Here is a 13357-nt window from a genome sequence, read left to right on the forward strand (position 1 = left end):
GCTTGTATAGTTTCTACTCCTCGGAAAGCCAATATCATGGTGCCTTTCTTTAAATCATCTCGGACTTGCCCCTATCCTCGGGTAATATTCCATTCCTCAGGAACGAGACCAATGGGTCCATCTAGCTCGGACCAACTTACACACTATGTACTCTGATCATGGCTTGATCTTGAGTGCTAGGAGTCAATAAATCTTCAACAACTATGACTCGAGGGAGGCCTTGCCTCGAAGAGGTGGCCAAAGTGGCTAATGAGTTAACATGAGTATTTTTGCTTCTTGGGACTTGCTTTATAGAGAAAGCTTTAAAACTAGACTGCAATTGTCTAATCTTGCTAAGGTACCCTTGCATCCGTTAGTCTCTGGCTTCAAAATCACCATTGATTTGTTCAACTACTAATCTTGAGTCCAAAAAGATTTCTACAGCCTTACCTCCCAACTTCTTCACCATAATCTTTCCAGCCAGCAAGGCTTTATATTCGGCCTTGTTATTCGTGGCCGGGAAGCCCCTTAAAGATTTCTCAATGGTTACCTTCTCAGGAGATTCCAGGATAATCTTAACACCAAATCCTTTCTGATTAGCTGCCTCATCCGCATAAAGCTTCCAGGTTAAGGGATGGGGGGTGGAGACTATCGAGACCCATGCTCCTAATACTCTGCTCTCCTTGGTCCAAGTCTCCTTGGTGCTCTTAGTGAATTCTGCAACCAAATTTGCCAATACTTGCCCCTTTATGGCCGTATGGGGTAAATATTTGATGTCAAATGCTCCCAATATTATCCCCCATTTAGCTATTCTCCCCGTGTAATCGAATTTCCAAAGCAGAGCTTGTAGGGAAGTTGGGTAAGGACTACGACAGTATGTGCCTGGAAATAATGGAGGAGCTTCCTTGTGGCATGAACGATGGCAAAAATTGCTCTCTCTCTAGAGGGGTAGATAATGGGTTTCAGCCTCCTGCAGAGACTTACTAATATAATAGACTAGCCTCTGCGCCCCGACATCGATTCTAACCAAGACTAGACTTATTGCATGATTAGTAATTGCTATATAAGCATACATGATTTCTTCTTTCTCGGGTCTAGAGAGAATAAGAGGGTGTGATAAATACTCCTTTAGCCCTTCAAAAGCAAGATTACACTCTTGGGTCCATTCAAAATTTCTCCACTTGTGGAGGAGCTGAAAGAAAGGTCTGCACAAGTCAGCCGATTGAGAAATAAACCTGTTTAGGACGGTAGTCATTCCTGTCAATTTTTGTACTTCTTTGGGGTTTCGAGGTGGACGTAAGTCATTTATGGCTTTGATTTGATCGAGGTTAACTTCTATTCTCCGATGAGTAATCATATATCCTAAAAATTTGCCAAAGCTAAGGTTGAAGGAGAAATTTGATGCATTGATATGTAGCTTGTGTTTCCTAAGCATCGTGAACATGCTTTCCAAGTCATTTAAGTGCTCCAAGACCTATTTACTTTTTACGACCATATCATCAATATATGCTTCAATGCTCTGCCTAGCTGAGACTTAAACATTTTTGTCACCATTCTTTGATAGGTTGATCTTGCATTCTTTAGGCTAAAGGACATTACTTGGTAATGATAATTCCTAGTAGGGGTCAAAAAAGCTGTTTTTTCTTGGTTGGCTAGGGCTAATGGTATATGATGATATCCCTAAAAAGTATCTAAAAAGCTCATCCAAGGATGGCCAACCATCACATCTACTAATTGGTTGATTCGAGGGATTGGGAAATGGTTTTTAGGGCAAGCTTTATTCAAATCAGTGAAATCCACACAAACCCTTCACTTTCCCGACTTCTTCTTCACCACGATTGTATTGGCTAGCCACTTAAGATAAAACACTTCTTTAATTGCTCCAGCACGCTTGAGCTTGTACCTCTTCTTTTACTGCCTTGGTGTGCTCCTTGGAAGAGCACTAAGGAGGTTGCCTTTTGGGCATGACTGCCAGATTCACATTCAGGTGATGGCATATAAAATTTGGATCTACCTTAGGTGCCTCATATGCACTCCATGCAAAAACATCTATGTTTTCTCTTAAGAATCCTAACAATTCTTCTTTTTCTTCAAGAGGTAATTGAACCCCAACTTGAAAATACATGTCTGAGTTTGACCCAATGATTACCTTCTCCAACTCTTCACACAATAGACCCTTCTCTTCAGTTTAGGGCTGATCTTTGGTCTCTGTTAATTGCTATGGGACCTCCTTTCGGCCGAGTGGGACCCCATCTACTGACTGGTGCCTAATAGCAGGCACTAAGCATTATCTGGCCATTGCCTGACTTCCCACCAATTCTACTTCTTGCCCTTTAGTAGGATACTTCACCTTCATATGCAAAGCTGAGGACACTGCTCCCATGGCATGAAGCCAAGGCCTTGCTAGAATGGGTGTGTAGGGGGAGTAAGCATTAATCACGATGAATTCTACCTCGACCACCTCGTCCCTCGTTTGCATAGGTAACCTCATCATTCCCATGGGAGTGACTGTTCTTCCATCAAATCCCACCAGGGAAGAGTCATACTTGCTTAGGTCCTTAGGCTTCAGATTCAACCCTTTGTACAGATTTGGATACATAATTTCTGCCTTGCTTCCTTGATCAACCAATCACGTCATATCCTCCAATGCGGAGGGTTACTATCAAGGCATCATCATGGGGCTGGTATGTCCCAATTTTATCTTTGTCTGAGAAACCTAGGGTCGGTTGTATCTCTGTTTTGACCCTCTTGGATTCTAGGATTTGATCCTCGAGATTTGACCTTGTTGCTATGGACATGACTCTGCATGAGTGACTTCCAACCTGACTTGGGGTGGCAAAAATGACATTAATAGTTCCTAAGGGTGGCCTCGAGACAGCTTTTCTTTGGTATCCCGATTCGACTTGACTTCCCTTCCCGGAGGGTTGGTGCATGAATTGCTTCAACTTTCCCACCTTAACCAACTGCTTCAAATGGTCATGGAAGGTTTCGCAATCCTCGATGGTGTGCCTCCGATCCTGATGGTACTGGCAATAGAGGCTTTGATTGCTCTTGGTTGGGTCACCTCCCAATTTATTTGGCCATCTGAAGTAAGGCTCATTCTTTATCTTTTCAAGGATTTGATATACCTGCTCCTTGAATACCGAGCTGACTACTTGAGCGTTAGAGTGTGTGGGCTAATTGGTGAAGTCTCTCCTGGGTCGATTATAGCCATACCCATTAGGTCAAGGATCTCTTCTTTCAAGGGGGGGAATTTTGGCCTTCCCCTTTCCTTGTAGTTGATCCTCTTTAACTCATTTATACTTATCGATCTGATCTATGAGCTAGCACATACTCTGGGCAGGTTTCATAGTCAGCGACTTTCTCAAGTTATGGTTCGTGGGAAGCCCCACTTTGAAGGTTCTAATTGCCATATCCTCAAAATCTCCATTTATCTCGTTAAACGTCTCCCAGTACCTGTCAGAGTAGGTCTTCAAGGTCTCACCTTTTCTCATTACCATAGATAGCAGAGAATCCAAAGGCCAAGGGACTCTGCTGCATCTCACAAATCGGGCACCAAAAGCCCTGGTAAGCTCTTTAAACAAATCTTTTGACCCCTTTTCCAGCCCGTCAAACTATCTCATGGCAACCGGTCCATGACTAGAAGGAAATACTTTGCATATAATGGATTCATTTTTGGAATGAATGGCCATTCTCTGGTTGAAATGGCTCACATGCTCTATAGGATCAGTCCTCCCATTATAAATGATGAAAGTCGACTGGGTAAAGTGGTGAGGGAGTTTAGCCTTATCAATCCTACGCGTAAAAGGTGACTTGGAAATTTGACATAGAGCTTTACTCATCGCGTCATTTCCCATACTTTGAAGGGGTGAACTCTTAACTCTTCTCCTCTTATGCCTTTCTTCCCTATCTAGGTGTGAAGATGCGGAGAAGGATTCACTGGAGGGGGGGGGGGGGTTTGGACCTTTGCCTATAGGTACGATCTTCCTCATCAATCCCTGAGTTGGGTGAGGGCATCCTATTCCCCCCAACATGCTCCTTGCGGCGGCGCAACTTCTTACGTAAACGATCAATTTCAAGCCTGAGATTCCTCGTTTGTTCATCATGAGAGATGTAACTTCTAGGCCTCAAATGACTTCTGCCGGTATGATTTGTGTAGTCCGTTTCAACCGGTACACTCGAAGTTCGGTTAGCCTCTCGATCCCTTCTTCTCTCCAAGCTGACAAAGTGGTCTACATGTTGCAACCCCACAGACTCCTCTTTATTCTGCCTTGAGCTTGCCATCTCTTCTCCTTGCCATGAGAGGGAAAGCTTGACTAACAAAGACTGTAGATGCCTTTCCCCAAAGACAGCGCCAATTGTAGGGAATAGAATTGTGGCCTAAGCCCACTTAAACTAGTATGACCCAGCATAACAAGCCCAAAACAATAGATTTGTAAGAGAATGGGTTTGATGAGCCAACTACAATGCCAAGAAAATTCAAACTTGAGAACAACTGAGCTAGCATTATTAATATAAGTGTAAGAGACGCAAATTTAGTATAAAATCTTCCTTGAGCAAGTCCGAGGAGGAGTTGTTCATTAAAAGATCAATGATGTTCCTTTTACAATGAGATTCTGTATTTTCTTCCTTTCCCTCTCTTAGTGTCAGATGTGCATCCCCCATTTTTGTGGGGACCTTTTCCTTATATAGTCCCCTTCATTGCATCTCAGCCCTCCACTTGTACAATTCAAGGAAACCATTTGGATGCTTGTCCCATCAAGACCCTTCTAGAGGTGGTAGAGAGGGCTGTGAGTTGGGAAGACACTGTTCAGGTGTCTTTTCCTTATAAATGTGGCCAGTTCAGTTGGTGCAGTGCATTAAATGTGGAGGTGAAAGTCACCTTCCCAGATATTTCCTTTTTTTGTTGCTTGCATAGCTTTGTTGTCTTCCTTGAAACTTTACTTTCCAGTGTAGGCAATTACCTAAAGTATTCCTGAGGTGTCTTTGCTCCTCGGGATCGTCGGTTGGCGTACCAATTCACCTTTTCTCCTTGAATCTCTTATTCACGTGTCAGATTTTAGTTCACACATACGTGGATCTTTAATCATCATCGAATAGGGCTCAAGGCCTAAAAATGTGCTCGTTTCACTTACTCCCACAACTACCAATTAATGTTTATTTTGTTATTTCTTTGAAAAATGTGCTTATTTTATTTATAAGGCCTGCCATAAATTTCCCTTGAGGGTGTGTTTGTTTGGATGTGAAATATGGTGGATGAAAAACTTTGGAAAGAAAATGAGAATGAAATTTTTTTTGAGTGTGTTTGGTTGGGTAGGAAGGAAGAAAAATAAATGGTGGGGTTAGGTGTTTTCTCCCCGCACTTACCAAAAAGTTTTCTCCCCAAAATGGAGAGAAAACTGAAGGGAGAAAATGAGGCTACTTAATAGACAAAAATGCCCATGTCCATTTTTTTTTTTTTTTTTTTGTGTGCTAGGCACGTTGCCTCTTTCTTTTATTTTTATTTTTATTTTTTTCCTTTTTTTTTTTTTCTTTTTTTCCTAGACGACTAGATGTTGCTTTTTTCCATTTTTTTTTTCATTTTTGATTTCCTGACCTGTGGGTTGGCACATTACCTTTTTTTTTTTTTTAGGATGTTGCTTTTATTTTTTTCCTGGGCTATGAGTGTGATAGTTGTTGTTGTTGTTGTTTTTTTTTTTTTTTTTTTTTAATAATTTTTTTTAACTAGACATGATTTTTTTTTTGGGATAAATTGGGTGATTTCTTTTTTTTGGTTGTTTGTCACTTTTTTGTTTTAATTGGCCATCATTCTTTAACAAGGGTGTATAAGTAAATTTATACAAATTTACTTTTTTCATCTCTTCACTTTTCCACTATCAATCAAACAAAAATGAGATAAATTAAAATTTTTTCTATCCTCTCACTTTTCCATCCTCCCATAATTTTCTATCTTCCCATTTTTCCACCACTCCAACCAAACGGACCCTAAAATGCAAGATTTTTTTTTTTTTTTTTTTTTTTGGGATGTTGCCATGATTTCTCTTGTGATTAGATAATCCCAATTTTTGGATGAAGGTAATATTTCATTACCACAGGATGCGTGCCTTATTAAAGTCACATTTCAATTTAGGAAATTAATCGATTTTGCCATCATTTTTTAACAAGGGTATATAAGTAAATTTATACAAATTTACTTTTTTCATCTCTTCACTTTTCCACTATCAATCAAACAAAAATGAGATAAATTAAAATTTTTTCTATCCTCTCACTTTTCCATCCTCCCATAATTTTCTATCTTCCCATTTTTCCACCACTCCAACCAAACGGACCCTAAAATGCAAGATTTTTTTTTTTTTTTTTTTTTTTTTTGGGGATGTTGCCATGATTTCTCTTGTGATTAGATAATCCCAGTTTTTGGATGAAGGTAATATTTCATTACCACAGGATGCGTGCCTTCTTAAAGTCACATTTCAATTTAGGAAATTAATCGATTTTTCACGAAAGGTGTGTCGTTATTTTAATTAAGCTGGGTTCATTTTTATTTTATTATGCTATGCTAACTTCTGATCAAATGCTTTGGAACTCAATAAAATTCGGTGTGGCCCACATTGCCATGTAGTAATCCATGCATGGTTTTGCAATTGAGACAATCGTCCAAGTCTAGAACCTTCCCTTGTGAAATTTGGGGTGACTCAATTTTAAATAATGCTTCTTGACTGTTAAGTGGAACCTTGATTTTGTATAATCATTCAATCTCTGACGCTCTAATATTTGTACAAAAGAGATTTGGGGGTTCATTCCTTGCCTATACCAAAAACTGATTGATATCTTGATCTGATAATAAAGAGCAATCATCAAGAACGGACCCCATAAGTTGAAATTCTTTTAATTTTCCTTTTTTTTTTTTTTTTTTTTTTTTTTTTTTTTTTAACAAAAGAGAACATTTGATTGTATAAAGTTTGGATAATTTCCTAGAATCAAATTCTTAATCTTTTAATGACACAAAAATTTGTATTTTTCTTAAATCTGTGAGATGATGTTTCTACTCTTCAATTCAAATAAAAATGAATTTTCATTTGATGCAAATAGAGTGTTTATTGTGTTATTTTAAAGACCCTATTAAAAATATTTTTAACTCATGTCTTGTATCTTGAAGCATTGAACAAGTTAGATTTATTTGGAGAGGAAAATAGAAATCTTTAAGCTAAACCTATGATTTTATTGGTGATGAAGCAGAAATCGTCAGTCAAGTGGACTCGTCCAGATGAGCTAGCAACCTTGTCCCTATATCTGAAAATGTCGCACAAAGCCTTCTTTAGGTGATCATTGGTGTGGTGTTTGCCAAAGAATCTCCAATGATAAAGTTAGCGTATGGAATTTTCAAGAGAGTATCAGAGATCAAAGCTATGATGTATTTTTGATTGTGTGTACCTTGTATTGGTTTTGTGGAGTGTTTATATATGATTCCGCAGCATCTAGCCGTTGTGGCTTTAATGCCTCTCTTGATAACACTTTCATGCTCAGTAATGCAGGCTTTGATGGGCCTCCAACGGTCTATACAGCTGGTTTTGAAATCGTCCGAGGTATTGTCTACTACATTAAATGGTTTTCCTCCATTCGTCAGTAACATGGAGATGTGGACGGAGATGTCTGATTAGTTCGTTTGAGAAAAAGGGTTCGTTGGTCCCATCAATTGGCATTGTTGAATAACTCAACTTTATAATCCAAAAATATTAAAAACATTAACAAATTAAATTAAAGGAGGATCACGCACGGTTTGGAAGATTTAATGGTACTAGGACACTATATAGGAATGAATTTCTTCATGCAATCATGTTAACCAAGATGGACGTTGAATTGAAGCTATTTTTTATTTTTTTGTTGAGAAACATGTTTTTTTTTTTTTTTTTTACAAGATAGAAATTCTACTTTAATCTAATCTAAGTGTATATGTGTGTGAAGTTCCCTCCCGGAGACTTGAATCCCGACCCTTGCCTCCAACATCTTACAAGCACTTATACTTATGAAGTGACCATCGCATTAAGGGTGTGCAATGGTTGTTGAGAAAAACGTTGAATTGAAGGTACTGTGTCAACATTGCATAGGTGACAATCTGACCATTAATCATAATCATTCAAACATGACGCCTCAAATTAATATTCAAAGGGAGTAATTAGAAAGGAGACGGTTTCTATATCTAATTAGATCTCTTCTCTTTCTTATTTATTCAAAAATTTACTTTTGATTAGACAGTTATTGATTCATTCTGTAACAAATTTCAGTACATGCGGCATCAACATTCCCAACACTACCCGCTTTCTCTGACAAATTATCAATCTAACTGAAAATTGAAGTCTATGCTAGAGAAAATGTCCTCAACAACACTGAAAAAGATACGTCGGTCAATAAGATTAGGTACACAATATTTTCCACACTTCTTATATAAGATGGTACGATGTCATTGAGACTAATAAAATTGATATCAGTAATTGGTTCAAGCAAGAAAATATGAGTAAAATGTTCACAGTCGATTTATACGTTTACCCCTCTCTCTCTCTCATCATTTTTCTCTCTCTTTTATCGATATTAATTAGAATTAGAATGTGAGTTTAAGTTAATTCAACTAATAAGTCATTGAATAAAATTGAATAAAGAATTTGATATCAAATTCCACCTATATAAAAAAAAATAACTTATTGGTGTCATGAAATGAGTGTCATATTTTCAAATCATATAATAAAAAAGAGTTAAATAACAAGTCTAAAAATTAAAAATAACTATAATATTTAATTGATTTTTTAAATTAAAATAACTCGAACCCAAGTGCAATGTTGCAAGTTGCAACCACTTTTATCACTATCTTATTTAGAAATATTTTATCATCTCTCTAATATTAAAATCATCCATTAGCCTTTATTTGGTGGGCCCTTGCCCGAGCCACTTGAGAAACTGGGGCAATTTATTCTCGAATTCTAATCCAAATCCATGAATCAGTAGCAAATGGTGTTGGTGGAGCCACCAGCAATGACGGTGAGGGTGAGATAAAGGTGAAGGTTTATTTTATTTTATTTCTTTTAAGTTTTATTTTATTTATTAAACTTAATTGATGACTAGAATTTAACTCAATAAATTGTCACACGGGGTATAATATTATTGAGTGGAAGGATCATTAGGCATTGTTGATGCAGTGCTCCTGATGTAGTGAATAAGTTCTCCAACTGTCCAACATCCATCAATGTGAAAATGTTTGCATTTATGAATTGACCCAATCTTTTTTTTTTTTTTTTTTTTTTTTTTTTTTTTTTTTGTTACAATTAAAGCATAAACCCCTTTCATGTCTCTCATTTAGCTTTGCATTCAGTTCTTGATACCACAATTGGTAGGATATAAGCCACAATAAGATAGAGGCAAGGGTTCGTCCTTCTCTTCATGTAGAAGTAGTTGGGTAGCAACAATAAATTTGAACAGACTTCTCATATAATTTATAATTATTTCATTCATAACAATACATTATTTACTGGACTCATTGGATAGCAACAATACTTTCGGAAAAATAGTAACATGTTGATGACAAATATTTCCAATGACCAATAAAGACATTCAGGGTTTAAATCTCTCATTTCCTTTATTATAATTTAGGAATTATTAAAAAAAAAAAAATCAATTCACCCATACCTACCACCTTTTTATTCTATTTTATAAGTATCGATCCACATATATAACAATACTTTGTTCCGAAACATCTTCTCAAAACACTTGAAATTTATATGATAATAATATAATTATTAGAGTGGAATTTCAATAAAAGATAAAACTAATTCAATCTAATTTTGTTCAAATCTCAAATCAAATTTTAAATCTACTATAATTTTGAATGAACTAGTGAAGTGTTCCTATAATTTATAACAACCACAAACTTATTTAAAACTACTTCTAATTCATTTGGAACTAATCCAATTTTTCTTACTAAAACTTATTATTAACTCTAGTATAAAAATACAATACAAATTTTACCATGTTTTGAAGTTTTTAAGTTCAACTTTTTATTTTTTATTTTTATTTTAATTAATGTTCAACTTTATATGTCCATCTCATCCGCTCCTTCTCCTACCTATCTTAGTTGGAATTAGCATTAGCTAGCCTAGGAATAAGAATAAAAAAAAAAAAAATGTTAATGGCGAGCCTAGAAAATGAAAGACAAAAGAGTAGCTTTCTTTAAGGGAAATTAAATATCTAAATAATTAATTGGGGTAGTTACCATTTTGATCGCTACGTTTGCCATATATGTGAAAATGGTCTCTAACTTTTTAAATATGTCAATTTAATTAGTCCTTAACTTTTGGATAATGGGTCAAAATAATCTCTACCATTAAATGGTGGATGAAAAAGGCAAATGTAGCTAACCGTGATATTAAAATATTATTTTAAATGCCACGTAGGTTGTCATGTGGATTGCCATGCGGACTTATTTCACTCAAAACATACATTATTGATAGGACTCATTGGATAGCAACAATGCTCCCTAAAAAATAGTAACAAGTTGCCAAATCTCTCAAAATTTTCATAACTTATTTGAAATAATAAAATTAACAAACAATTTTTTGATAATGTTTCTCCTCAGGAGAATGGGGAAGAAGAGATTTGAACTAATTACCTCAGTTTCGTGAAGTATGGTCCCCATCTAATTATGATACCCCTTGAGGTATAAAGAAATTATTGTGACCCCTAAATCTTTTTCAAAATGGTAGTTCGCTTTCTGAAGTTCGTGATAAATATAACTGACACAATAAATTTTCTATTTTGTCCTCGAGTAACCCGATTAAACATGCCTAGATTCTAAAAATAAAAAAGAGAATAAACATGCCTAGTTTTTGTGTAAATACGGTAAATCAAATTACTTAATTGCAAAATAGGAATTTCATCAATAAGCCAATGGCAAATTAAGAACTTTATCACTTAATCAAAAGCATGTTAATCTCTAAAAATAGAATAGAGGCGAAATTGAGGACAAAATGGGCTTTTGCCCTTTTCCACAAAACTAATTAGCCTTTTGCCCTTCTTCCCAAACTAAATAGGGAAATGCCCCTCTTTTGAAATTCGACTTTCTTAAAATCGAGTTAAAAAAAAAAAAAAATTCTAAAGCCCTATAGTGACGTTTTTAAGGACCTATAGTGACGTTTGAAGAACCTATAGTGACGTTTTATAACTTGATATTCACAGAATCGAGTTATAGGCAATAAAATTGCCTATAACTCGATTTCATGGATATCAAGTTACGAAACGTCACTATAGGTTCTTAAAAACGTCACTATAGGTCCTTAAAAACGTCACTATAGGGTTTAACTCGATTTTGAAAAAGTCGAGTTTCAAAAGAGGGGTATTTTCCTATTTAGTTTGGAAAGAAGGGCAAAAGGCTAATTAGTTTTGTAGAAAAGGGCAGAAGCCCATTTTGTCCCGAAATTGACACATTAAAAAAAAAGGCGAAATTGAGATTTCATTTTATGGTTATATTTATTACAAAGGCGAATGCCCTTCCTCCTCCTCCAAAGAATATTAAAACCAAAAAAAGAAAAAAAAATTATCAAATAAAAAGAATATGAAATATATTCTAATATGCTACAAGGTATGCCCAAAACATCACTGGTTACATGACGTGAGGTGTATAGTTCATTGTTTTGATCTAGAACTTTGTAATTAACTGACATTTTAGTTGGTATTTTTAATAGACATATCCTGAAGTTTAAATCTCCAATTTCCCAATTTTAGATTTTTCTAATTTATAAAAAAAAAAAAAAATCATCATATTGCAACCTTCTTTTTAGTTTACGAAATGATCAGTCTTAAAACTTTTTTTTTTTTTTTGAGAGAGTTTTAACCTATGGCGTATGCTTTTGATGATAGTTCTTTATTATAAAACTAAGACATTAATCGGTTTTTGGTGTAGGTGGGGATTGAACTCCAGATCTCTTATACAACCATCAGAGACTTTACCAGTTAAGCTAACTAGAACCCAAGATCAGCCTTAAAACTTGATCATATTATCATTGCCTAATCAATCCATGAGGATTATATAAGCCCGTAATTAATTTCCATTTGCTCTTTGGTCAACAAAATGCAGATATCAACTTAGCACTTGCATCTCATAATTATGAGTCGAAAGCAACACCAAGAGGTTAATTTCGAGCTATATATTCATTTAATATTACAGAATAAGTAGATCATTACCTCCGATCTTTTAACCATGACACCTGAATATATATATATATATATATATATATATTTATATATATATACACACACATCAATGTCAATCGGTAGCCATTCTCCCATAAGTTTTTTTTTTTGAGCATTTCCTTTCGCTTTCCATGCTTTCATTCAATTAACCAAATAGAAATGTTAAGACATGATCGACACCACAATTTTTTCATAATCCGCATAAAAAAGTCTAATTAAATAACACGAATCAAGTTCAAACATACCCAAAAAGTAACATTATTTTGAAACTAAATATCCATAAACATTCCTTCTCCACCCACTAATTATTCCCAACTTGACCCATTTACACCAATGAAACAAGCATAGAAGTCCTCATTAAGTGGCAAAAACTCACCATTATTCCCTATAGAGAAATTTACATCGGCCGCATGCAAACTAGAGCTCCTTGCTGCCTCATGATCAAACGAAATAGAATTACAAGAAACCTGAGGGTCGACTGTTTGCTTCAAAGAACAAACCATTTCTTTAGCTTTCTCCAACTCTCCTTTAAGCCGCTCCACTTCCTTCTCGACCCGCCTCTTTTCAACCAATGCATTTTCTAGCTTTTGTTGGAGCTCGTTGTAGTCGAGCTCGAGGTTTTGGGTCTTCCACCGGGCACGCTTGTTTTGGTACCAAATAGCAACCTGTCTTGGCGGTACACCGAGTTGGTTTGCTAGCTGAAGTTTGCGCTCAGGCTCAAGTTTGTTGTTAGAGATGAAACTTCTCTCTAGGAGGCTTACTTGTTCTTGGTTTAGCCTTTGTTTGTTGCGTTTGGTTGGGTATTTGAGGTTTTGGGTGTGAAAGAAATCCATAATTAGTTGTTGGAATTCTATGAAGTTGAGAGAGTTTTGAGAGGAAAGTGATTGTCGAAGTGGGGCTTTTGGGTTATAAGAACAATTTTTGATGAGTTTGCATTCTTTTTAAGCACTTGGAATAAAGGTGAAAAAGTCAAAAGGATTGTAGTTTAAGTGATACTTAGTGTGTGTTTGACATGGTTTAAAAGTCAACTTTTTTTATTATTCAGTTTATTTTTATTACTATTCATGGGTCTTACTGCACTTTTTGATACTATTCATAGGTCTCACTGTATTTTTTCAGCTACCTTTTAGTTTTATCTACAATA

At 35.8% G+C, this 13357-nt stretch overlaps 1 protein-coding gene across 1 annotated transcript; it reads right to left on the bottom strand.

The window, feature by feature from the left end:
• Positions 1-12354: 12354 nt before the first annotated feature.
• On the bottom strand, positions 12355-13106 carry LOC126693950 (homeobox-leucine zipper protein ATHB-52). The gene has a single exon (XM_050389999.1). It carries the CDS (start codon positions 13044-13046, stop codon positions 12519-12521), a length of 528 nt encoding a protein of 175 aa, XP_050245956.1. The 5' UTR covers positions 13047-13106; the 3' UTR covers positions 12355-12518.
• Positions 13107-13357: the final 251 nt, after the last annotated feature.

Source organism: Quercus robur, chromosome 8 (assembly GCF_932294415.1).
Source record: "Quercus robur chromosome 8, dhQueRobu3.1, whole genome shotgun sequence".
In the NCBI taxonomy this organism is placed as follows: Eukaryota; Viridiplantae; Streptophyta; class Magnoliopsida; order Fagales; family Fagaceae; genus Quercus; species Quercus robur.

Bases quoted from the DNA above. Each gene is read 5' to 3' on its own strand.
- LOC126693950 (XM_050389999.1), bottom strand. From the start codon at position 13,046: ATGGATTTCTTTCACACCCAAAACCTCAAATACCCAACCAAACGCAAC.